This window comes from Pleurodeles waltl, chromosome 3_1 (genome assembly GCF_031143425.1).
Source record: "Pleurodeles waltl isolate 20211129_DDA chromosome 3_1, aPleWal1.hap1.20221129, whole genome shotgun sequence".
Taxonomy (NCBI): Eukaryota; Metazoa; Chordata; class Amphibia; order Caudata; family Salamandridae; genus Pleurodeles; species Pleurodeles waltl.
In genome coordinates this window covers 170117370-170142974 of record NC_090440.1, presented here as the reverse complement: position 1 = coordinate 170142974, position 25605 = coordinate 170117370, and the positions used below count along the sequence as shown (strand labels likewise).

Below are 25605 nucleotides of genomic sequence, written 5' to 3'. Positions count from 1 at the left end.
CAGGGAAAACTTTAATTTGTATTGTGAATTATTAATTAAGAAGAAAATCAAAGGATCACAACTAAATACTATACCATGCAAGCAAATATTTTAATTGTTCACTAAACCTATTTTGTAAACTTTATTTCAGGGGCAGCAGAAGGGCACCGCAGTGGACTTAAAGTGCAAAAGCATCACCATGTTCCAGAAACCAAATTTCAACTATACGAAAATTCAGGAGAAGAAGATTTTTGTCGGATTTTGACATACCAGTTACACACTCTAGACAAATGCAGTTTTAATACTTCTAGTCCACTAGTGATAATAGTACATGGATGGTCGGTATGGATATTGCGTTTATATTTTGTTTACAATTGTACACTGAACAAATGCTTACATTTGCTTTAAGCAATTGAATCAGTGCCATTCCAGTTCAGGATTGTGCTCTTTTAGCGAGATATCCAATAAGACGGGAGTTCAGTTAAATTATCAAATCAATATTAGGTCCATCAAAGCAGATTGTGCTTCTTGTGAGGCTGTGTACAGTCTTAGAATATTGATAACTAGCAGATTAAAATGTAAACTTCTAATACTGAAAGTGTTAAATGTGGCCTCTACTTTCTATATTTACGTCCTTAACACCTCCACTTTCCTTAACCACACTGACCCAGACTTTTGCTAGGACTGACAAAGATCATGAATGTTAAATCAAGCATCTCTAGAATGGCTGTGACATGCCAGCCACACTGATTGCCAGGCCCTGTGACACTTGTCTCAAGAAACCACAACTGTTTGACTGTCAGAGCAAGAATCCAATCACATCTTCCATGCCTCACGTACAAATGCCATTTCTCCAACTCCTGCACACAAAATGCCTCTATACACTGGGCAGGCACTTCAGATCGACCACTAGTTTGAAACTCAGCACGCTTATACCAAAGAACATCCATCAAGGGAACAGATGATAGACCCACTTCGCAACCTACATTAGGGCTCAACCTACTCTCACTACCTTCAGATAAGATTTAAAACCTTTCTTTTCAATATCAACTTTGTAATATTTGAAAATAACAATGTTCTGGCAAAAAATAAAAATTGTCACATCTGTAATGATGATTCATGTAAAAGAGCAGATCATGAGTCAATTCCAGAAGTGAATTAATCATACTATGAAGCCAACTTAAGCGTAAGGCTTTGAAGTGCATACAGTTCCTACTTTACATAAAGTCACAGCGTGGAGTAATCAGTGCTAAGAAAATAGAACCTTTGTACCAATATATATATATATGTATATAAATATATAGATGAGTGCTAATGGTCATCAAAATGTTCCAGAAACCTTGTTAGATGTCCTTGTTGGAGTACATCTAGAGAAAATCAATGTGTTGTTGGTAAAAAAGTTAACATATGTGCATAAAACATGGCGGTGAAAAAAAACTAACTAGTCACAGATATATTGTCCTATCACAATATATTGTTTGTAACCTGTGTAACCTTAGTGCAGTTTTTTTACGTGGCATTTTACAAGTGAAATTCCAATTGTTAAATAAATGTTTTTTGGTCAAACTAGGAAACTTGGACTAAGAATTCATAATCTCAAAAATTTAACTACATCCAATCAAAACATGGTGCATTTTCAGTGTAGGTAATTGAGTGATTAAAACTCCCGGTACAGAAATTCACAAATGATAGCAATAGCCACACCAATGGATAACAAAACTTGAGGGCCCCCCTGCAAATTACATGATGGAGCCCCCCCCCCCACCTCCTCTGAACTCACTCAGGAGCTGTCAGGCTAGGGGAACGAGGTGAGGGGGCCCAGTGTAGCTCAACACCACCCAGACCCCCCTCTGCACCATGGGGGCGCGGGGTCTTTGTTACGCCACTGAGCTACACTCCAAAACTAACACTCAGGTCTCCAAGATTTTTATTAAGCTTGGAAGTAATAGTTCATTACAAGGGTTTAGTAAAATAGTTTACTGTAACTTGCTTTTTAGATTTAAGTTCATGGATTGAAGGAAGCAAACATTTTGTCACACATTTCTGTATTGCTAAATTCTGAAAACTGTATAAAGATTTTTTTCATACTTTCCTGGTCTACTTGTTGTGAGCTTGGCTTTATTCTATTTAGATAGTTCTCCTATCCAAAGTCTTTTTTCGTCTGGTATCAAAAATGTAGTTCACCTGATGTACTTTTCTCCCCTCGGGGAGCACTGCATTTTCAGGTTGATGGCATGATGGAGAGCTGGATCTGGAAGTTGGCAGCAGCCCTGAAATCTCATAAGAAGCAGTTTAATGTGATTATTGCTGACTGGCTCACCTTAGCTCACCAGCACTATGCCATTGCAGTACAAAACACACGCCTCATTGGCCGGGAGCTTGCAGAGTTTGTAGAGTGGCTGGAGGTAAGGTACCACACATGAATTTCACTAAAAATGTATCTACTACCCTCACGTTTTTGCTTAGAATTTTGCGGATATTAAAATAGTTGATATAAGAGAGAAAGAAAAATTATGTGAAAGTATAAAAATGTATGTCTAAAATCAATTTGAACATTGGGAAAAGCAAATGTCAATTTTTGGAGAAACACAGCTCGTCCAAAACAACGGTGCTGAGTTATCTAAACTTAAAGACTAATCTTCTACTGGGACAATTTAAGCAGTCAGTTTAGAAGTTCAGTCAATTTTACAGAAGGCCAAATAAGATAAAGACAACGTGGCTAGAGACAGGTTACAGTGTTATCTTGGCCCGTGGTTCAGAGCGCTGCTGGCTCTCAGGGACACAAAAGAGTGGGCATAGAGACATAAACCAGCTGAGCATGAAGGACCGGAAAGACAATGGGCCAGATATAGCAAAGGTTTTTACCCATTCTGTGTCTATTGGGAAAAGTGTTCGTACATATGGCCCAATATCACAACATATTGAGAGATAGAAAATTAGAAATAGCAAGCAAGATCGAACTATGTTCATATTGGATGCTGAGCTGAATGCCAGAAACTAGGGGAATAAAAGCCTGTCTTTGAAGTCAGCATTATTTCTCTGGCTAAAGAGCTTTAACATATTTTACAAGCAAATCTGAGGGAATGGGATTAAATCAAAGTTGGCAGGAATATAACAGACCTAGACAGACTTGCTTTGCAACCTTAGAAGCACTACAATTGGTAATAATGTCATTGTGAAAGCTGAAAAAGTTATAAAATGTATCAATTTAAAGTGTACAAATATGTAAAAGGATAGTAAGGTGTCACACATTTTGGGGGGGGCAGCAGTTTGATGTTGCCTGGGATATGTAGCTGTACCGCTCACCTAGGAATCATTAGGCATTTCCTGTGTGGCGTTTGTTGAAGAACATGAGCTCAGAGGAGTCAGTAAAAACAAAGTAGTGTGAGGAGACGTAGCCCTTGATTACGAGGGCCCCTGAGGTGTGTTCAGTAATTATCTCACCTGATAAAGTCATGCACTAGAGTAGTCATAATTTATCGAGAGCAATAAACAGCACCTATTGCAATGTTAGCCCAATAAATAAAGCCTAATATATAGATTTTGGTGCTCAGTGTACCAAAATACGTATGTCCCAAAATTACTGGGCCTTTTCCCGTTGTTAAATTGCAGAAGGTTTCCCCTGCTGAAACTTACTTGGGCGATCAATACTTACTGGGTGTGATAACTTCTGCACAACTCATCATCCAACAACTGCACTAAAATGAATTTGTAGAGAGGGTCACAATTTTCTGGCACACTCGTAGTCAGGGCAATACATCAGAGGGGCAAAGAACTAATATATAGAATCAATGAAAGCAAACGATATCGCACCAAAAGCAGTGCTTAATTTGTGCTTGTTGTTTCTGAGGGCCGGTGCTTAATTTTCTGCTTCAAGCATTTATTGCGAGCAAAAGACACATTTGGGAAAGACGGAGGAAGAGAAAAACGAAAAAGCAACACAAAGGGAGAGAGCAGAAAGCTGCAATTGTGAGGAGAAGGGGAGTAAGTGTTTATAAATGGATATAAGAGGCCCAAGTTGGTTTCAGGATTACCCTGCCTCAGTATTCTGTGCTCGCACATTTAATTGCCGCAGCTGCGTGTTTAATAAGGGGGCTTTGGGCACCGGCACGTTTTTATTTACAAATTAAGCACTGACCAAAAGTCATCTAGATGAATGTGGAGGCCAGTAAGTTGGTTGTACATATATGTCTTGGGGATGATTTAGTGACTGCACCTGAGCCTAGCAAGCCTGTGTCCCCGATTAGATACAAGGGTCACAAGCTCTGGGGAACACCACGATCTTGGGTGAGCACTGAGTGCTGTAGAACCTAGAATCATGAACTTTATTTGTACCCCCTATTCCAGTCCCCTAAGTGCGTTGTGTAGTATTAAGTAATCTCCGACTTCTTTATTTGTTTTTGTAAATTGTTTTTATTGTGTTTTAAATCACGACAAATATAAATAATTTAAAATGAACACCTTTAGGCAATATATAAAGTTAGAAAGCACCACGTTACCCCCAAGAGGGAGGAGTATGTGTAAATATGTGTAAGTGACTCACTAGCAAAATATGTAGACTTATCTCTGACTTCTTGATTTAGAACATTTTTGGAATGGGGCTGTGCGTGAGTGGGACTATGTAAAATAGACTTAACTGGGTGATATTGACACACCCATATTCACCTGCTCAGAACACAAACACAGTCCTTGTATGTGTGTTGTGCATATTTTCTTGTGCACCGTTTTTCTACTTATCCATGAACTAACAAAAAAGAGCTACTGAGGAAAAATGGAAAACCTTTCACTTATTTTAGTACAAAAGATAAGGATACTCAACAGACTTTGTAAAGTATTCTAACATATCTGGATATTCCCCCATGCCCTGAAGTTGTTTAACAAGTGCCAATTTGTCAAGGGTCTGTGCTTCAAACAGTTTAAGCTGCACTGTGATCCAAATCCTAGGGGTCCTCAAGCCGAAAAGTGCCAATTCTTATGTCCTAACTGCTGTGGTGACTAACAGGATATCCAAGGAGGTGATAAAAGTGGTTGACCGGTTCAATAATCTGTAATTTGTTATGATAATTTTCAGTGCTCAGAAGCAATCCATTTTGACACCCTATGTAATGAAAACAAAAGTTTGAGTTGCACCACTTTGAAAAAGTGCTGCCTAACTGTAAGGCTCCCTTGGCCCTTCACAATATTGGAAAAGTTATAGTAACTCGGAGGCAGGACTCTGTGATGTGCCTGGCATTTCCCCAGTGGCTAATAGCTAGGGAATTGGTTTCAGAGCTTGATAGGTTGTGATGATCACTCTGATGGCACTCGCTGCCTCATCCTAGCCTCAGCTCTTTGCCAGCACCCATGGATGTTGAGAAGCCCCTGTGTTCCCCTGACACAAACCAGTGCCTTTCTAAGTTTAAAACAATTATATGATATTGAAATGTCGTAGTTGGACTCTCGCTCCTAAGCAAGACTGCTGGTTTAGGGATGACAGCACTTTTGGTTGTAGGCAACTAGACCCATCCTACAACAAGTCGCAACTGTCAGCCCAACCCTCCCGATTCAGAAGCAGTACCTCACCAAAAACCCAAACAGTAAAAGGTGATTTCTGGCAGCCTTACGCATGGAAGTTGTGGTGGAACGGAGATTACCCTTTTCTCATGTTAGAAACAGGTCTCAGTCACACACAGGCAATGAAGGAGATGCAGAAAAGTTTTCAATATATTTATTGAAAAGACTGGAATATACGGTAAAATGCATGAACTGCAATGATTAGGATAATGAATAATAACAGAAGCATGATTGTGAAGGTGAGAGTTGTGAATACAAAAACCCCCACCATCTTGCAATAAACATGAGATGTAAAAACCGTAGCATGGAGAACTTAATCTCTAACCTAATGAGTGCTAGGTATGATAAACCTAATCTACCAGTACCATGTCAATGAGAAGCACCTCCCAACCCTTGTTGTCTTGGAATGAGGTCTCTAGATCAGACTCTGTGGTGATAGGAAGGCTGAATTCTGCAGCAAGGTGATGTGCAGCATAGAGGGAATCGATGGCATCTGGTAGGAATCCCTCTGATAACCTTGTCTGTGTGAGGTGTATTTATACAGACCGTGTAGGACCCCTGAAGCAGGTATGTTCCCAAACAATAGATAAGGAGGCATACTTGTGGTGGCAAATATGTAAACAATCCCCGACAAGTGTACATTATGTTCCTCTAAGTAAGAAGGGAACATGATGTGAATACCTACATACATCACTTAATTATGACGCTGATAGTGACACCTTAATAGAGTGGCACTGATAACGCAAATCAAACCATTTCTCTAACTATAAACAATGGCAGCCATCTTTAAAGAAATAATAAAACAAATGGGCTAAAACAGAGCAAACTAAGCAGGCTAAAAGCTCCATAAGTGACGGGGGCACAGGCTTGCAAGCCAAAAGGTTAAGCTAACCTCCTGAGTCCCAATAAAACTAAATAGGATCCACTATAGAAATACTCCAAAAGAAGTAGGAAGTGAAGTCATAACTCCTGACTACAGCATAGGTAGATATATAAATTATGCAGATCCAAACTCCACTGTACTCAGTGAAATAACATTATAGAAGAGAGAACAATAATCACCTACCCATTCCCACCCTCTCTCTCCTTGCCTACATCTATTAAGATCATAATGGTAAATTCAACACTGGCGATCCGTCAGAGAGGTCTTCTCATATATCCCAGCCAACAGCATCTCCTCTCATAAGAATTTAAGTCAATAACAACTAGTAAACTAACTAGCTGTGTTGCATCTGTGTCCAGACATGTAAGATTCTCAAACAGTGGGCTTCAGCTAGTCATAAGGAGTTTAACGGGACCAGCTTGAACAAAATAAATGTTTCCCATAGCCATTACCGCACATAGTTTATGGTACCATCCTCTCATGATGGGAGCCTCATTTTGTTTCTAGGTTGGTACTATCAGCTGCTTTGTTGCAATAACATATGTCCCATCAGAACTGGTGAGTCCTGCAATAGTGCAAAAGGCACAAATATGCAGCATTCTAATATGTCCACAAGCTAGGGCTACCCAACTCACTCTTATCTCTCGGACTGTCACCCACCCAAAGTCACTCAGCCTCTCACCCATTGACACCTACACAAAGTCCCTTGGCCTCTTGTAATTTCACAGTCTCCATCTTGGAAATTGATACAGGGAGCACCTCGAAAAGGTACAGTAAATGCAATAATACATTCATTTTCAATGCAGCAGATCTCCCAAACCTGCAATACTGACTGCTATTTATTAACATCAGCCCACATACCATTTTGGCCAGAAGCCCAATTGTTTTCCCAAGCAGTGTGAACATTGACAAAGGAAGACAGGTACTTAACCTAATGACACAGAGGCTGGGTGGAAAGGACACGAGAGCTGCAAGGTATGGAGGTGTGAACTGGCAAGGTCAGATTTATAATGTCAGACCTATCTTTGTAAATTTTACACGACTGATGATGTAGCAATGCCTCCAAAGCTTTCTAGAGAGCTGTCAACATCAGGAGTACATCATCTGCAAACATCATATGTTTGTGTTCTAGGGAACTAAACATGAAACTTAATCTTCATAAACTGTACAATATGGGCCTATTGTAGGTCTATGTAGAGGTAAAAAATCAGTGGTTGCAGAGGACAACCCTGGAGTGATTCCCTTCCCAGAAGGAAGCCCTCAGACCCAACACCATTCACTAGAGTCTTTGCGATCAGATGTTATACACTGAAAATAGTCCGCTTCTAAAACGTCCCCTAACCCCCAGTTCAAGACGTTTCAATTATTAACGTCAAATGCTCTTTCAGTATCCAACATCCCTTAGCCATCCCTCAACCGCCTAGAGCATTTTCCACCTTGTTATGCTTTCTTTGATCCTTTCCATTGCCCTTCCATCATCTTCCCTCATCCCCATTCACCATCCATACCGTAACTCACCCAGTTCAATGCCCCTTTCCCCTTATTTCTCTTTACTCCATGACACTCTACTTCCTCTTTTTCACTTACTCTTCTGTACCCCCACGCCTTCCACTACTTGCTTCTCCCCTCTCCGCCCTACCCCTTGCCATGCCATGCCATACTGACCCTTAAACTAGGTCTGAAAACCTGTGTTCATCTTTCATTCTCCCCTAACTAAATCCCAATATGACAGTTCCATTAACGTTTCTTTTCTATTATCTTTTTTCTCCAAAATGTTAATGTATTTTGAGACCTTGATGTCGCTGGCGCTACAGTGTAAATCACACTGACACCTTGGGGTAGGGCCATGCTATAGAAACATGCAAATCAGTAAATAACTTAAACACTGTCATTGAAAAGATCCTCTTCCTTGAACTTTCTGGATTAAATATGTATCACTATGTATATTATAAAGAGTTTGGCATTCCTTAACAAACCCAGGCTTGTCCTCTTGAACAAAGCCAGGTATATAGCTATCCAGGTAGATGGCCAGAACCTACTCAAACGCTCAATGTCAACATTTATTATTGCAATGTCTCAAGATCAGTAAGGCAGGATTCCTGAAGCTTATGTAAAAGAATTGAAAATCCCTGACTATCGAAAGACAGTCTCAATAAAGAGCTCATAAAATACAACGGAATACCCACCAAACTCTGGGAACTTCTCTGTTTTAAGAGGGGCTATGGCATTTTTCAGCTTTGTTGCCATAATAGTCTGATCCGAGTATCAGCTGTTGGCCTCCATCACACATGGAAAGTTACAGATGTTCAAATAGTTAATGGCCTCTTCCAAGTTTTCGCTTCTAATGAAAGCATGGAAATTCATAAACCTTCCCTTTCTTGTCCCTACAAAATTATCTGTGCTCATTTAGAATTTCCTGCATATGTGGTCAACCTTGTTGAGTTTTAAGATGAGCGGTCCTTGAAAATAAATGTCTGCCTAATTTTCCTTGCAATACACATTCTGTCAAATTCATAGGAAGGTCCACTCCGCTTTGTCAGTCTGTAGCATGGTCAATTACTCCCTTAGTGGAACCGGTTAAGTTGCCTTTCCCACTATGGTATCTTATGTTCTTCATTAGCCTTTTCTAGTGCTCCCAACTTAGTGTGGACCATGTCCTTTTCTAGTCTTCTTTCCCTATTTACTTGTGCATCTCAAGCTACAAGCCTCTAATAGTTGCCTGCATGCTTCGCAGGTGATACTCTCCATCTGTCTTTCTAGAAAGTCTTATATCTGCATTTGTACTTCCCATCTGCATACTGTATCTCTGAGTAAATATTCTCTAAACTCCCACCCCCTAGTGGTCCCACTGGAGAGATGCCCACCACTCCAGCCATATCTGAATGTCGTGTGATAAGGATTTGTCCTAAATTTCTGTCTGATATGCTTTACTCACTAACTGCTAGGTAACAAAAGAAAAGCTGTGGAGTAGCCCCTGTCTGTTGTGTGAAAGTGCTACCATACATTCATCCGAGCTCTTTGTTTTTGCTCTCTGCTCTGCAGATAGCTTCTTGTGGGCCACATCTGTTGAGGTCTGCCTGCCAAATGAGATTAAAGTCACTTTCCAGAATGACTTCCCTCTGTGGTCAGTGCCCAAGGGTTTTAATGGCACTGCAAAGAAACATGTCTTGACCTACACTGGCTGCATAACTATTAGGTAGAGGAAAATGACTACCCAAACTGAGCTAACAGAAAGCATCCTCTCAGTCCCTTTTGTGAGTATGTGGCATAAAGGAGAACCCTGATTAATTACGTATACTCCCCCAGTTTTAATGTGTCTAAGGCATACAGCTGAATAGGATACATTCTATATTGGTCAAATTCCTTCAAATCCATGGTCTGAATTAAAATTATATGTACTTCCTCATCTTTGAAATAATGCCATCACTTTTTCACTTAAAAGGTGAGTTGAGTCCAATTACATTTAAGGAAAGTAGTTTTAATGCAAATATATTTTCCCTAAGTTGTATCTTTCTTTTGTATTCTGCCAGGTGAGTGAGTCTGACCATCGTGTAACTACATGTGGCCAGCTACCATAGCTAGAGCACAACCAATAAGAATGAACATGAACTTTCAATCGAGAATTACAACCCTCCACTTAGGGCATACATGGGTCCAAACTAAAGCCAAGGAGTAACTATGACTATATTGTTCACATAGTACCATGAATGAGGAGCAGAATAAACACAAGAACAGAAAAGGATAAAGGTATAAATGGGTTACTTATTGGTGTGGCTCCAAAGTCATCCTCATTTGATTAGAAAATATGAACATGAAAATTTGAACGACAACTAAACCACCATCTTCAACACTTCCGCAGGCGCCACCCCTTTAGAAGTAATTTGTTCCTCCAGGGCTCAAAAGGAAAGCAACTGGTAATTTTCCTGTAATCAGGCCATTTTAGTGTGCCATCACACCTCTATGAAATCTTTTGAGTTAATATCATCCCAATTGAATCTAATAATGTGGCAGGGCATTCTTAATCCACTTTGACGTATTCTAATGCAATTCTGATACCTTCTAAATATGCTATAATTAAAGTCTAAAGTTTTAGTTCAACCAACTTTCTTGCATCATTAACAAATCAAGTGACTGTATTAGGGCACTTCTAAGATCTGTGTGTGGGCACTCACAGCAGAAGAGGTGCATTCAAGCTGGCACTACTGTAGCATTTGACAAGAATGCACGGTGGCTTCTCATTGATATGCTGTATTTTGACTGAATTCACAGTGAATCTATAGAAGCTTTATTTGAAGTGAGATAAACAGATATACTCATCCATAAGTAAAATCCAGTCATTCATTTAATGGGTACAGTTTGATGTGTGCACTGCCCCTGTCATTCATACGACTGACATCCAGTAGCGGCTCACGGGGCGCGGAAGGGGAGGGCGGTTCGCGGGGTGGGGGAATAAACATTAATTTCTTTTATTTTTAAAAAACAACCACATACCTCCGCCACGCCTCTCATCCGTTGCAGGCTGAAGACGCAGGCTCCCAGCCTGCCCCGCGGCCAATCCTGATGCTGCTCAGAGAGGTGTCAGGTTTGGCTGGGAGTGCCCAGCCAGGGGGCTCCCAGGCTGACTGAGAGCCTGTGCAGATTCTCTCCAGCCCGGCAACTGTGTTACTGGCCTGGAGAGAGCCTACTGAGCATGTGTGTTTGGCCGGCCCAAGACGCCGGTCAAACATAGATGCGCAGTGAGGGGGAGTGCTATGCACTCCCCTTCACTGCTCGTCACCCCTGTGGCCCTGCCCATTTACCTGAAAACAATAATAAACACAGTTTATTATCGTTTTCTGGTAAAGGTTTTGCAGCTGCTGCTGGGGGTGCAACGCTCCTGCTCTCTAACAGAGGAGCCGCCCCTGCTAACATCTGGTAAACATTTATAGCAGAGAAATCATTCAGTTTTTGATATTCCCTAGTCACGCTGTTCTATCAAAGCCTCTGTCCAAAACAGCATCTTAATTCAGGTCTTTCTCACTCTGAGCTGCCTCTCAGTTTGTTCATTGCAGTTCCCTCTGTATTTGCCACAGCTGCTGCAAGGAGCTGGTACATGGAAAGTGGTCATAAACATGCATGATTTAATTGATCGCAATGGGCCAATTATAAAAAAGTCAGTACGTTCCGGAGTCTTAGACTTGTTGCTTCGAGTTTTGTAGTTAAACTCAACAGAAGTAGAAAGACCACAGTAAGTAAACATGAAAATCCACACTATGCCTACATATGCTCCGAAAATGATTAGCCTGCTCCAAAAATCTTTTAGAGTATTTTTAAGTATGCATTCACCATGGGATAAGGTGTACAGCAGGGGTTCTTAACCTGCTTTGAAAATGAAATAATATTAACAGATTATTCGAGAAGCAAAATGTAAAATGTTCTGTAAAACGTGAACAAGCTTAAAACTGAAGGCTAAAAATGAATTAAGTATCCTCAGTCTGATTTGTGAGTGTAGTGCAATTGCATCAAACTGAATATAGTCTGTACAATGAGTGGCCTGCAGGTTTAGAAAAGCTCCAACCTTCCCACCATAATTAAAATTTCGATTTTTATTATATTTGTGAATTAAATAAAATACCTCATTGTTTGTGTATTTGTTTGTTGAATGCTTGTTTTCGTATTTTGTGTATTGTTTTGGAGTTGAAATCATCAAAAACTCTTAGCTGGAGTCCCTGTCTTACAATAATCATTCAGTGGGGGTCCTTCAGTTCCATTAATGATCAAGTAGGGAGCCACAGAAGTCAAAAGGCTGAGAGCCACTGATGTATAGAAAGTCAGTGGATACTCCATACATTCCTACTTTTGAGGTATTCCTACCATTCCCAATCTCTATCCCATTCGCCACTCCTTGGGAATGCCTGTGTTTCTACCCATTTCCGAAATGTATGGGTGTGGAAAATATAACCACTTGAGTGATTTTCTACAACCAAAAAACTGTGAACCATGTTGTGGTATCGGAAGTGGCATCATGCATATTTTGACCTTCAATGATATGTGCTGATCCTTTGACTCACTCTTCACCCCTAACAATCTCTGCTGATAGATCATAATATGGGCAAGGATTGGACACTAAACAAAATAAAGGTGGTTTTTAAAGCCCTGTATGCTTTCTGTTCATGCAGCTGCCTTCGTGACCATTGAGAGAAAAGGTAGGGTTGAAAGGATCATATCTTTCAGGTAGAGACTGCTTCTTCATTTCAGTTTGAAGACGTGTTATTGAAGATGTAACAAGAAATGAATTGCTATCTCATCAAATGCACATTTCTGGTATGTGTTTTTATTCTGTAAATGTAAAATGAGTATGCCTGATAAGCAAGATCAATCAAAAACACATTCAGTGATAATTTAGGGACTATTTAATTTAGAAATGATTCCAGGAATGGCATAAATTTTATGACTGTTTCCCTCCCAACTTCTCCTATTTTATCTATTTTAATCACTTGTTTTTCGGCTTCTTTCTTTTAGTTTTAGGTTCTGAACACATACAGGACAGGTTCCATTTCTGGCTACAGTCTCCATTGTAGTTAGCCTGTCCAGTTTGTTTACCTTTGGCCCTGATTCCATCTTAGGTACTGGAAGCTGCCATTTTAGGTAAAGGGAGTCGCCATTTTAGATCATGGAGGTCACCATCTTTCAAAATTTCTGCAGAATCATTGTCATGTTGGAGCATACATTTTAGGAATGCTTTTAGTGGCCTAGACATCAGCAGAAGGTTACAATTTATACCTCATATTTGACAGCCTGACGTAGAAAAGCTTCACTGACACGTATTTTAAAATTACTAATGTTTTCATTTTTGTTGGTAACAATTGTGCTTTCCATACCAAACAATTTGTTAGAGAAATATAGTTAATGTTAAACTATATTTTAGACTCTAGACTAACTGCTAGTATCACAACAAATGTGTTCATCTAATGTCTGATATGTGATTTATGAGTTTAAAGTTCTGTGCAAATGAAAATAATGCACTTCTCTGTTAAACCTAATATGATGCATTACAAAAGTTTACAATTTATAATTAAATGTTTTACTTATTCTGATGGTATATAATTAATGCTGGATTTACAAGTTGCATATTATGTGTGTTTTATTAACAAGTATTTTCGATACATTTTATATTCATCATAATTTAGGCCTGCAGAGCTTGTATTTGCCATCATGTAAAAGTGATGAATTATTATTTTTCCTAACGTGGAGCTTTATTTCAGTTTCTTTCTCATGAGAAGCAAAGTTCCATTTGTAAAAGCCTCTTGTTCAATTGTAGGAGAACTGTGTCCAGTTGTCCTTGGGATACATTTTGTATCTAACTATTTAGATTCACATGGAACTGAGACAAGCGTATTGTAAACCGTGGAAATAAATTGACCTGTTGCAAAGCAATACAATTGTTTCCATCGTTTGGTGTCACACATAAAGAGGAGATGATCTCAGGCTAGACATGGGAAATTAACGGACTGTTGCAACCTGACATTTTATTGACTTGTTGATTGGATGATGCCCCTTTTGCTTGATGTGAGGCCACTGAACTGTGATTTGTACGGTTTTAGTAGGGACTGACTGCAAAAGTTTAGGAGAGACTCTCTGCAGTTCTTCAGCCCACTTGGCCCCCAGATTCTCTCTCCGCACCTTTCCCTGATGACATGCCTGACTGGACATTGCTACTGATCTAGATGCTTTGTGGATGACGAATCCTTGAATGTTGTCCTTTAGAGAGGTATATCTCTCTGGTGATTACCTCCTGACATGTCCCTTTTTCTAAAATAGCATCTATCATGCTATCATCTATCATTTGTATTTTTCTAGCTAGTATTCTGTAGTCCAAGATATATTTTTCTCAAATTATTTTTGTCTTCTTTTTTGTATTTTTGCCCACATTTGTTTGTCCCTACTCATGCAGTTCCTATTTTGTTTAGCTGTATGTCCAGGCCGCATTTGCATACACTGCTTAATTGAACTTGACAAATATTGATACAATCTTGCCTTAGATATGTTTCTGTATCCAGATAATTGCATTGATGATATGTTTGATTCTTTGTGAATGTCTAATAGTGTTAATGCTAACTTGTTTGAATTTGTTCCGCCGCTTTGGGCAACTTATGGTGATCATGTAGCTTTATAATTTAATTTTGCACATTGTCTTTATGACGCTAACTTTGTGGGTGTAAAATAAAGCTTTGAACTTTATTCCTGATTGGAGTTTTCGTTCCATAGCCACGATGGTCATGGTGTCTAAATTGTAAGTGTGGTGTTAATGTAAATTTGGGTATGGTTCACCACACTCTTTCTATGTCAAAAGGTCTGTTGACCTCTGTGAAGCATTTGATTCCTGTAAAGGATGAAAAGCACGCTTACAGGTTTGGTAGCAGAATGATGATTTTGTGCCATAGGAGGGAAAGCCATAAGTTAGGTTAATGTTAGAGAATTAGAATTTACAATTCTGGTAGCTAAGTTACGAGTTTCTTCCCATAAGAAGGGGAACCATATTTTTGTTCAGTATTAGGACTGGCAGTTTTGGTGACAGAGTTACTGGTTCATCCCATAAGAGGGGGAAACATATTTTCTGCAGTGATAGAGAGCTTGCATGTCATTGCCCAGTCCAAATATTGCCGACCCTGTAACTTGTCCCATGATCCGTTCTGGAGATTGATGAAGTTCCAGCGTCATGACTACAATTGACATCTTGTGTGATTATAAATATGGATCTGCGCTTGTGATACTTTTGCTTGAAGACTGCAATGAAGTGTGATGTTGTGAAGTGTTTTGAGGAGTCATCGTACTTGAAGTGATTGTGGAGCTTTGTGCTCAAAAATTGTTTGTGGTGGTTGTTGACGGGTCCGTCAAGTCCTAAGACCCCGGGATAATGCACAAGTGTAGAAGACACTTGGTTAATTTATTGACTGCAGTGAGGTACAGTCTTGTGGTGCCATTGACATTGCCATTAGTTTTCTTTGAGTGTGTGTGAATTGTTGGTTGGTATTAGGTGAATCTGTACGTTGAAGATCTATGTCAATCAGGGTGAGACATGCTGGTCAAGTTTCACTCGTTGTGTAATTGTGAGGGCCACAGTCGGAAGTGCAACCCTTGTAGCTTTCAAAGCGTTTAAACCCTACCCATAATGTGCATACAGGTTTTTGTTTTTTTGATCTGGCTCACAATATTTTGCATTTAGTGTATGTGTGAGCAACTGTGTGAGAGACAATTGCGAAGCGACTACACCTGCTGAGTGACGTGAGTGTGACGTCATTCTGTGCTACGCTGGAGTAGATCGGTTAGTCAGAAAGCCATGCTGGTACTGGTGGACAATACTGGGTGCTTTTGGTTGAGCACGGATTGCGAAAAGGATTCTAAGAATGAATTTACTTCCTGAATTTGATTCAAATCACTGTGATTTATTGAAATTGTGCAAAAATATAATTTTTCAAAGCTTTAAGAAGTGCACTTAGAAGAGATGTGTTTATTGCAGTTAGAGAGGGAGAACAGGTAGCACCGAAGGGAATCCCAGCTTATGAAGTGTCAGAAATGAAAGGAGTTTCAGGGTGCATATGGCTGAGAAGGAAGGTTCATTAGCTTTTCCTTGTTATGGAACATTTAATCAGAGAGTAATGAGAATTTTACAGAGTAATGTGTGAATCAAAACCTCCCCCAAGACCTGCACAATTTGAAGCCCTTGCTATTTGGGACAGAAAGAAACAGCAAAATTTTAGAGTAGAATGAAGAAAGCAATTAAGACATTAGTGGAAACTAAATGGGATGCAGAACAGAAAATATAGAGAGCCGAGATACTAGATGGAGTGAGAATGTTTCCAGCTATCACAGAGGAAGGTGACGGGAGTACAAAAACCCAAGACAAGAAAGAAGCAGACTGTGAAGGCAGAACAGACAGCAAATGAGAGTAAAAAGACTGCCACATATGAAAGTGATTCCGAAGATGAGTTCATAAATCAGCTTCTGATGAATCATCCCCCACTGTATCATTCAGTTAAGGAAGCATTGTGGAATGTAGCCCCAAATGTGCCTACTGCTCCAGTTACACAGAGTCAGATTCAGATAGTTACATGTACACCTGCCAATTCAGTGACACAATTGTCTGTGGTTTATCCATCAGTTCCGACTGTCAATACAGCACAGTACATTACGAGCCCAGTTATGAATTAGGCAGTGCCAAGTCCTCATGTGAATCAGATAATGCAGACACCTAATTTGACTACAACTGCGCAGAATTTTAATCAGAATCAGTCTAGCCTATGTATACACCAGTGTAGACAATGTCAAATGTTACCCAGAGTCAAACAGGGCAGACCTTCAGTACTGTTTTAACAAAGTACTGGAATGCAAATTCCACAGAATTAAACAGGATCCATTGGACCAGATACATTAACAGTTCCTGTGACTGTAGGCCCAATTGTTCCATTGTATGCTTCAGGCAAACCTGGAAGTAATGGCCAGCCCATGAATGTTTCAGCAGTGGGATATCACCAATTGGTATGCAGAGGTTGAAATATTCAAACAATTCAGAGAATAGCTTCTGGTATCCCAACTTTGACCCCTACACAAATTCAGAACCTAACCAGATATTAAATCAAGCAAAACCAGGTTTTGATGTGAGGTGTCCTCCAGTAACTCCACTTCCTTACATGCCCATACCAGATCAGATTACAAGTGTACATTGCAGCACCCTACAAATGATGCCCCATTGAAATAATATTAGGTTGCAAGGTTTTCAAGCACAGCTGTTAACTGATTGGTTAGGCATAGAAGAGAAACCAAAAGATGAAACATTGAATGTGCCCAGACTGAAATTAGAACTAAATAAATTAACCATGGGAATGCTAGAGATGAAGCAATTAGAAACATACACAGGAGATGAATTGCGATTCATGTGCAAAGATGTTACGCAATGTGCAGGACTGGCTTATGAGAAGTTAGCAGATTTAGACAAGACATATGAAGTAGAGTTAGGAAAATCTAATCCCTTAAGAAGAAACTACAGTTTAGAATTCAATACAAAAGATATAGCGAATGTGAGATCACCCGAAATGCGAATACATATAAAGGGATAATTACATACATACAAACATGGGGTGCATTAGATAAATGGGAAGGCAAACGGGCTAAGAAAAAAGATCGAAAGATAGCAAAGCAGACTTTGCCTCCAGCTGGAGCAAATCAAGTGGATGACAATATAAAAATGATGCCTATGAGAGAAATATCAGCTGGAGGTTATGATACATGTCCCTTGGAGCAGAAGTGATATACTGCCATTCACAAATGGTTACCCAAGATTGAGAGAGAAGCCAGTGGAATGGTATAAGCAGATAGGAAGGTGTGTGAAGCTTTCAAAATGCCTGTGGGAAGATCTAAACATGGTGTTTGACATTGTGATTCCAGTTGATTTGTGGGTTCAGTGGAAGCGAAGTATTGATTGGCTTGATCGTGAACAGCCAAGAGATCCATTAACAAGTGTATCGTCTCAAGAGGTGATGAAAGGGTATTATAAAGTGATTGAAATCCTGAAGAACAAAGTTTACCCAAAAGATGTTGATTGGAAGAAGATTGACAGGACAGCAGAGGAAATGAAAGAGTCAATTCATGCCTATTATGAAAGATTGTTGCAAGAATTCAAACAGCACAGTGGTTCTAAAACCATTGAGCTGAAAGATATGATTCATTTTGTATTTAGGTTTGTTCAAGGATTGAAGCCTGAGATTAGCACCATGATTTATCAGCATTTAGGGGCATATTTATACTCTGTTTGCGCCGAATGTGCGTCAAAAAGTTTGATGCACAATCGGCGCAAACCCTGCCCCATATTTATACTTTGACACCCGACCCCGCGGGCGTCAAAATTCCACCATGTGCGTCATTTTTTGGAAGGGGGAACCAGCCTTGCGTTAATTATATGCAAGGTAGGCGTTCCCTTCCAAAAAATGACTTTAAGGCCTGTGCCCCTTATTTATACTCTGGTGTCATTTTGATGCACAGGAGGGGGTGGGCCTTAAAAAACGGAGCACAGCCTGATGTGCGCCGTTTTTTAACGCCTGGGTCAGGGCAGGCGTTAAGAGACCTGTGGGCTCGGAAGGAGAACAGAGGTGCCCTCCCCTGCCCCCAGGGACACCCCCTGCCACCCTTGCCCACCCCAGGAGGACACCCAAGGATGGAGGGACCCATCCCAGGGAAGTAAAGGTAAGTTCAGGTAAGTATTTTTTTCCGATTTTTTTTGTGGAATGTTGGGGCCTGATTTGGGCCCCCCTACATGCCACTATGCCCAATGACCATGCCCAGGGGACATAAGTCCCCTGGGCATGGCCATTGGGCAAGGGGGCATGACTCCTGTCTTTGCTAAGACAGGAGTCCTGTCAATGGAGGTTGGGCGTCAAAATAAATGGCGCAAATCCGGTTTGAGGCCTGAATTTTGCCTCAGACCTGACTTGCACCATTTTTTGACGCACAACCCCCATTTTCCCATACGCCGGCGCTGCCTGGTGTGAGTCATTTTTTTTTACGCACACCAGTCCGCAGCGCCGTCTAACGTCATTCCATTAATAAGGCGCCCTGCATGGCGCATTGGAATGGCGTTAGCCGGCGGTAAAAAAGTTTACGCACAACTGCGTTGGCGCAATTGTGTGTCAAAAAGTATAAATATGGGCCTTAATTTGTTGGCAGAACAAGCCCATTGATGAAGTGCAACAGTACGCAAGGTACTGTAGTGACGAAATTGGGTTGAAGCAGAAAAAGCTGAAGGAGAAATTAATGGTGATGAAATAGAAATGTGCTCAGACAGGAAATCAAAGCCCGCAGTTGATGGTGAACACTAGTGGAATGCAAGGTATGCAACAGCAGGTTAACAAAGTGCCTCAGTTTAGAGGTAGATGACATGGTGTTCGGATAGATCAGAGTGGAAATGTGGTTGATGTGCAGTCAATGAAGAAAATGCAGCCATCAATCAATCAATGAGAAATTTGTAAAGTGCACTACTCACCCGTGAGGGTCTCAAGGTGCTGAGGTGGGCGTAGGGGGGAGGTGCTGCTACTGCTTGAACATCCAGTAATTGAGAAGTTTCCTGAAGGTAAGGAGGTCTTTGGTCTGACGCAGGTGGGTGGGAAGAGTGTTCCACGTCTTGGCGGCGAGGTGCAAGAATGATCTGCCACCGGTTGTAGTTCTACAGACGCGTGGGACGGTTGCGAGGGCAAAGTCGGCGGAGCAGAGATACCGGATCGGGGTGTAGAAGGAGAGCCATCTGTTCAGAGAGACAAGGATGATGTTTGGGATTCCAGTGAAGGAAAAGCTGTTGTAGGAAGTTGGCTCTGTATGCACTATTTCAAAGTAAGGAATAGTATGCACAGAGTCCAAGGGTTCCCCTTAGAGGTAAGATAGTGGCAAAAAGAGATAATACTAATGCTCTATTTTGTGGTAGTGTGGTCGAGCAGTAGGCTTATCAAAGGAGTAGTGTTAAGCATTTGTTGTACATACACAAGCAATAAATGAGGAACACACACTCAAAGACAATTCCAGGCCAATAGGTTTTTGTATAGAAAAATATCTTTTCTTAGTTTATTTTAAGAACCACAGGTTCAAGATTTACATGTAATACTTCAAATGAAAGGTATTGCAAGTAGGTACTTTAGGAACTTTGAATTAGCAAAATAGCATATCCAGTTTTCACATAAATCACATATAGCTATTTTAAAACTAGACACACTGCAATTTTCAACAGTTCCTAGGGGGAATAAGAGTTTGTTAGTTTTTGCAGGTAAGTAAACCACCTACGGGGTTCAAGTTTGGGTCCAAGGTAGCCCACCGTTGGGGGTTCAGAGCAACCCCAAAGTTACCACACCAGCAGCTCAGGGCCGGTCAGGTGCAGAGGTCAAAGTGGTGCCCAAAACGCATAGGCGTCAATGGAGAAGGTGGTGCCCCGGTTCCAGTCTGCCAGCAGGTAGATACCCGCGTCTTCGGAGGGCAGACCAGGGGGGTTTTGTAGGGCACCGGGGGGGACAAAAGTACACACAGAAAGTACACCCTCAGCAGCACGGGGGTGGCCGGGAGCAGTGTGCAAACACGCGTCGGGTTTTCAATAGGTTTCAATGGGAGACCAAGGGTTCTCTTCAGCGATGCAGGCAGACCAGGGGGGGGGCTCCTCGGGGTAGCCACCACCTGGGCAAGGGAGAGGGCCTCCTGGGGGTCACTCCTGCACTGGAGTTTGGATCCTTCAGGTCCTGGGGGCTGCGGGTGCAGAGTCTTTACCAGGCGTCGGGATCTGAGAAGCAGGCAGTCGCGGTCAGGGGGAGCCTCAGGATTCCCTCTGCAGGCGTCGCTGTGGGGGCTCCCGGGGGGCAACTCTGGCTACTCACGGTCTCGCAGTCGCTGGGGAGTCCTCCCTGTAGTGTTTGTTCTCCACAAGTCGAGCCGGGGGCGTCGGGTGCAGAGTGGCAAGTCTCACGCTTCCGGCAGGAAACGCGAGTCGTTTTAAAGTTGCTCCTTGGTTACAAAGTTGCAGTCTTTGGTGAACAGGGCCGCTGTCCTCGGGGGTTCTTGGTCCTTCTAGATGCAGGGCAGTCCTCTGAGGCTTCAGAGGTCGCTGGTCCCTGGGGAGAGCGTCGCTGGAGCAGTGTCTTTAGAAGTGGGGAGACAGACCGGTAGAGCTGGGGCCAAAGCAGTTGGTGTCTCCGTCTTCTCTGCAGGGTTTTTCAGCTTAGCAGTCCTCTTCTTCTTAGGTTGCAGGAATCTAAGTTCCTAGGTTCTGGGGAGCCCTTAAATACTAAATTTAAGGGCGTGTTTAGGTCTGGGGGGTGAGTAGCCAATGGCTACTAGCCCTGAGGGTGGGTACACCCTCTTTGTGTCTCCTCCCGAGGGGAGGGGGGCACATTCCTATCCCTATTGGGGGAATCCTCCATCTGCAAGATGGAGGATTTCTAAAAGTCAGAGTCACCTCAGCTCAGGACACCTTAGGGGCTGTCCTGACTGGCCATTGACTCCTCCTTGTTTTTCTCATTATCTCCTCCGGCCTTGCCGCCAAAAGTGGGGCCGTGGCCGGAGGGGGCGGGCAACTCCACTATCTGGAGTGCCCTATGGTGCTGTAACAAAGGGGGTGAGCCTTTGAGGCTCACCGCCAGGTGTTACGGTTCCTGCATGGGGAGGTGTGAAGCACCTCCACCCAGTACAGGCTTTGTTACTAGCCACAGAGTGACAAAGGCACTCTCCCCATGTGGCCAGCTACATGTCTGGTGTGTGGCAGGCTGCTAGAACTAGTCAGCCTACACGGATAGTCGGTTAAGGTTTCAGGGGGCACCTCTAAGGTGCCCTCTGGGGTGTATGTTACAATAAAATGTACACTGGCATCAGTGTGCATTTATTGTGCTGAGAAGTTTGATACCAAACTTCACAGTTTTCAGTGTAGCCATTATGGTCCTGTGGAGTTCGTGCATGACAGACTCCCAGACCATATACTCTTATGGCTACCCTGCACTTACAATGTCTAAGGTTTTGCTTAGACACTGTAGGGGCATAGTGCTCATGCACTTATGCCCTCACCTATGGTATAGTGCACCCTGCCTTAGGGCTGTAAGGCCTGCTAGAGGGGTGACTTATCTATACTGCATAGGCAGTGTGAGGTTGGCATGGCACCCTGAGGGGAGTGCCATGTTGACTTACTCGTTTTGTCCTCAAAAGCACACACAAGCTGGCAAGCAGTGTGTCTGTGCTGAGTGAGGGGTCCCCAGGGTGGCATAAGATATGCTGCAGCCCTTAGAGACCTTCCTTGGCATCAGGGCCCTTGGTACCAGGGGTACCAGTTACAAGGGACTTACCTGGATGCCAGGGTGTGCCAATTATGGAAACAAAAGTACAGGTTAGGGAAAGAACACTGGTGCTGGGGCCTGGTTAGCAGGCCTCAGCACACTTTCAAATCAAAACTTAGCATCAGCAAAGGCAAAAAGTCAGGGGGTAACCATGCCAAGGAGGCATTTCCTTACATCTGTGATGCCCAATAGTTTGTTGCCCCCCTATGGCCAGGTATTACCATGAACAGGCTCACATAGGTGGAGATGCAATAAGCAGAACATTCAGACAAATGTGGTACAACCCCCGATTCAGATTGGTTGCAGAAGCAATGTGTCACAGATGTGTAACATGTCAACAAATGAATGTAGGGAAATGCACTGTAGTTAACCTGAGTCACATAGTTAGATCAGGTGGTCCTTTCAACAGAATGCAACTTGATTTCATTAAAATGCCTGTGTGCAATTGTAGGAAGCTGGTTCTCTATATAGTGCACTAAAATGTACACTATGCAGAGTCCAGTAGATCCCCAACTGGTTTTGCAGAGGCAAAAGTAGATAGGACTAATACTCTATTTGTGGTAGTATGGGCAAGCAGTTAGGTTTATCAGAGGGTAGTGCTAAGCATTTGTTGTACTCACAGAAGCAGTAACTGAGACACAAACTCAAAGAATAAATCAAAGACCAATTTAGAAAAATAAAAATTCTTTTTATGTATGTTGCAAACTCTAGAAATCCGTAGTAAGGTAGGTAGAGTTTTATGCATAAATAATTTAAATCAACACTAAGCGCAATTTTCAGAGTTCTCTCAATGTTGTCTTATGAAGTGAGACAGTGTTCAGCAAACACAGGATTAACAATGATTTACGAAGCCAATCTCAGAGAGATAAGGTAAGTACTGGGCACTGATCAGAACCACACCAGCAGGTCACTCCGGGCAGTGCTGGGGCAGCCGGGTGCAGGGGTGCAGTAAGGTGTCAGGTGCCCAATGGTTTCCTATAGAGTTTGGTCTTCGTGAAGAGAGGCTGCAGGCTCTGGCTAGGAAGCCAGTCGGGGACAACAAACATGTAGGTTGTAGACTTTGGATGCTTGAGGACATAGGCACCTTTGGTCCTTTTCTCCAGGGCCAATGGGCGACGAATGCAGGGGTGTCCTTAGGCATCGGGTTTCTCCATCCGGGAGCACTCGTGGTCAGGGGTTCCTGCGTGAGAGAAGTTGCAGGTGTCATCGGGGTGTCCAGCAGGTGGGGACCCAGGGTGGACTCGGGCTCAGGGGAGCCAAGGACTTTGTTGGCACCAGTGACCCACCTCAGATGGGGTCAGAGGTGACATGTGCAGGGGCTGCTGGAGGTCTCAGGTTTTTTCTCACAAAAAGCATGCAGAAGGAGGGGGGCCTGCGTGCAGAGGCTACAGGCAACTTGGGGGAGTCCAAGGGGTGTGAAACCTGAGTGGGCTTGAGTTCTAGACAGCTGGGAAACTGGACTGGCACTGTTGGTTGTCTTCACCTTCGGTCGTGGTTGCCGGGTGAAGAGGTCACTTCAGGTGTCAGGTCTCTGTTGTTCCAGGGGCTGCAGAGTCCTTTTTTAAAACTTTGTTGCAGAGCAGTTCCACTGCTCACAGGAGTCTGAGTCTTTGTAGAAGGCAAGTAGTCCTCCTGGGTTTCTTGAAGGCTTAGTTGTGGGACGAGTCATCTTTTGAGCAGAGTCCGTCGAGTTCAGCAGGTGGGTCAGAGGGGCTGGTTCCATGTCAGCTGCTTCTTCTTTTCCTCTTCTGCAGGTGCAGCTCGTTTTTGTCCTTTGCTTCATAGGTAGTCAGGATTTGAGTTCTGGGGTTCAGGGGTGCCATCCAAATACTCAATTTAGGAGTGTTACAGGGAGTGCCAGTGGTAGCCAATGGATTGACCACCTTTAGGATAACTACACCCTTTATATGACCACTTCTGCTGGGAACTGGGCATAACCCTAACCCTATTGGCCTAATTTCTTCCAAATAAGGAATTTAAAAAGTAGTGTTTGTTGGAGGCTGGCCCTCTATGCAGTGCGCAAGACAAAGTACACTATGCAGAGGGTCCAGACAACACATGTTAGTTTTCAGGGGAAAAAATCAGCTCACCTAATGCTCTAATTTTTAAGGTAGCTGGTCGAGCAGTTAGGCTAATCCCGGAGATGTGCTAAGTATTTGCTGTACTCACAAATCCAATCATGCACCACACACACTCAATAAGTAACTCGAGAATTTATTAAAATACGTCAGCTTTTTATGTAATTGTAAGACCAAAATCTTTAGAATACATTAAGTACTTTTTGAGTTATGACTTTTTGAAGTTGTAATAAAGTTAGTCTTTCTGTGCGTAATTACGCACCATAAGGCTCAATAGTCAGTCACGTGGAGAAATCGGCAATTCAGTGAAGTGTCCATCACTGGTTTCTTGGTCCTTTGTGGTTGTCTTGCTTTTCTGAGTGGTGCCTCCACTCAGGAGGGAGATCTGGGGTGATCCTTGAGGCCTTGAGGTCCCCTGGGTTTCCTGGGGTCGGTCCAGTGATCAGCTCCTCTGCAGTCGCGATTGCCGGGACTCTGGTGCAACAAGCAGGGGCCTCTTCTGTTGCAGCAGGTCCTCAGTTCTCGTCCTGGCGGTTTCTTTGGTGCTGGTCTTCTTTTCTTCTTGGGATCCTTTTCAAACCTAAAATCTTGGTCTAGGGGAGCCCACAAAATACTGAATTCAGTGGGCGTTTTAGGGGGAACTTGGTAGTGTCCAATGGGACACTTACCCCTGGGTGGCTACACCCACTATAGTGACCACTTCCTGTGGGAAGGGTCACTTCCCTAAACCTTATTGCCTATTTTCCTCCATTCCAAGATGGAGAAAACTAAATCATAGGGTCCACTTCGCATGCAAGCCCTTAGGGGTGGTGCAGGCTCAGTGAGGCCACTCCTCCTACACTTTGTCTGGTTTCCCATCTTTGCTCCCGCCAAAAGTGGGGGTTTTCAAAGGGGGAAGCCCTCTGCTGCTAGCAGCAGACCTGGAGGCTCGAGTTTCAGGGACTGTAGCCCTTTGAAGCTCACCGCCAGGGTGTTGCACATTCCTGATGGAGGGGGTGTTAGCTCCTCCACCCCAGGGGCCTACCCTTAATATCTCTTGCCGTGGGTACTTGAGTACCCATTTACTAGGGACTTACAGGGGTAATTAAGAGTATAACCAATTGTTCCAAGCATCACAAAAATTTTAGGGAAAGAGCTCTGGCCCCGGGAACCTGTTTATGAGGGGCCCTGGGCACTACCAACTTCTAGAATACATCAACATCAGGCAAAAAGCGGGGGCTAACCATGCAAAAAGAGGCCTCCTCTCCCAGTGTCTACTTCAGCTCGTACACCTTAGTGGTGG

At 42.7% G+C, this 25605-nt stretch overlaps 1 protein-coding gene across 1 annotated transcript in view; it reads left to right on the top strand.

Annotated features, from left to right (window-relative positions):
• The window catches only part of LIPC (lipase C, hepatic type), a 506459-nt gene that overhangs the window by 271190 nt on the left and 209664 nt on the right, over nucleotides 1-25605 (top strand). Inside the window, exons 2-3 of the mRNA XM_069222091.1 lie at nucleotides 131-321; nucleotides 2205-2384. Coding sequence (XP_069078192.1) covers nucleotides 131-321; nucleotides 2205-2384 — 371 coding nt within the window. The remainder of the gene's footprint in view (nucleotides 1-130; nucleotides 322-2204; nucleotides 2385-25605) is intronic.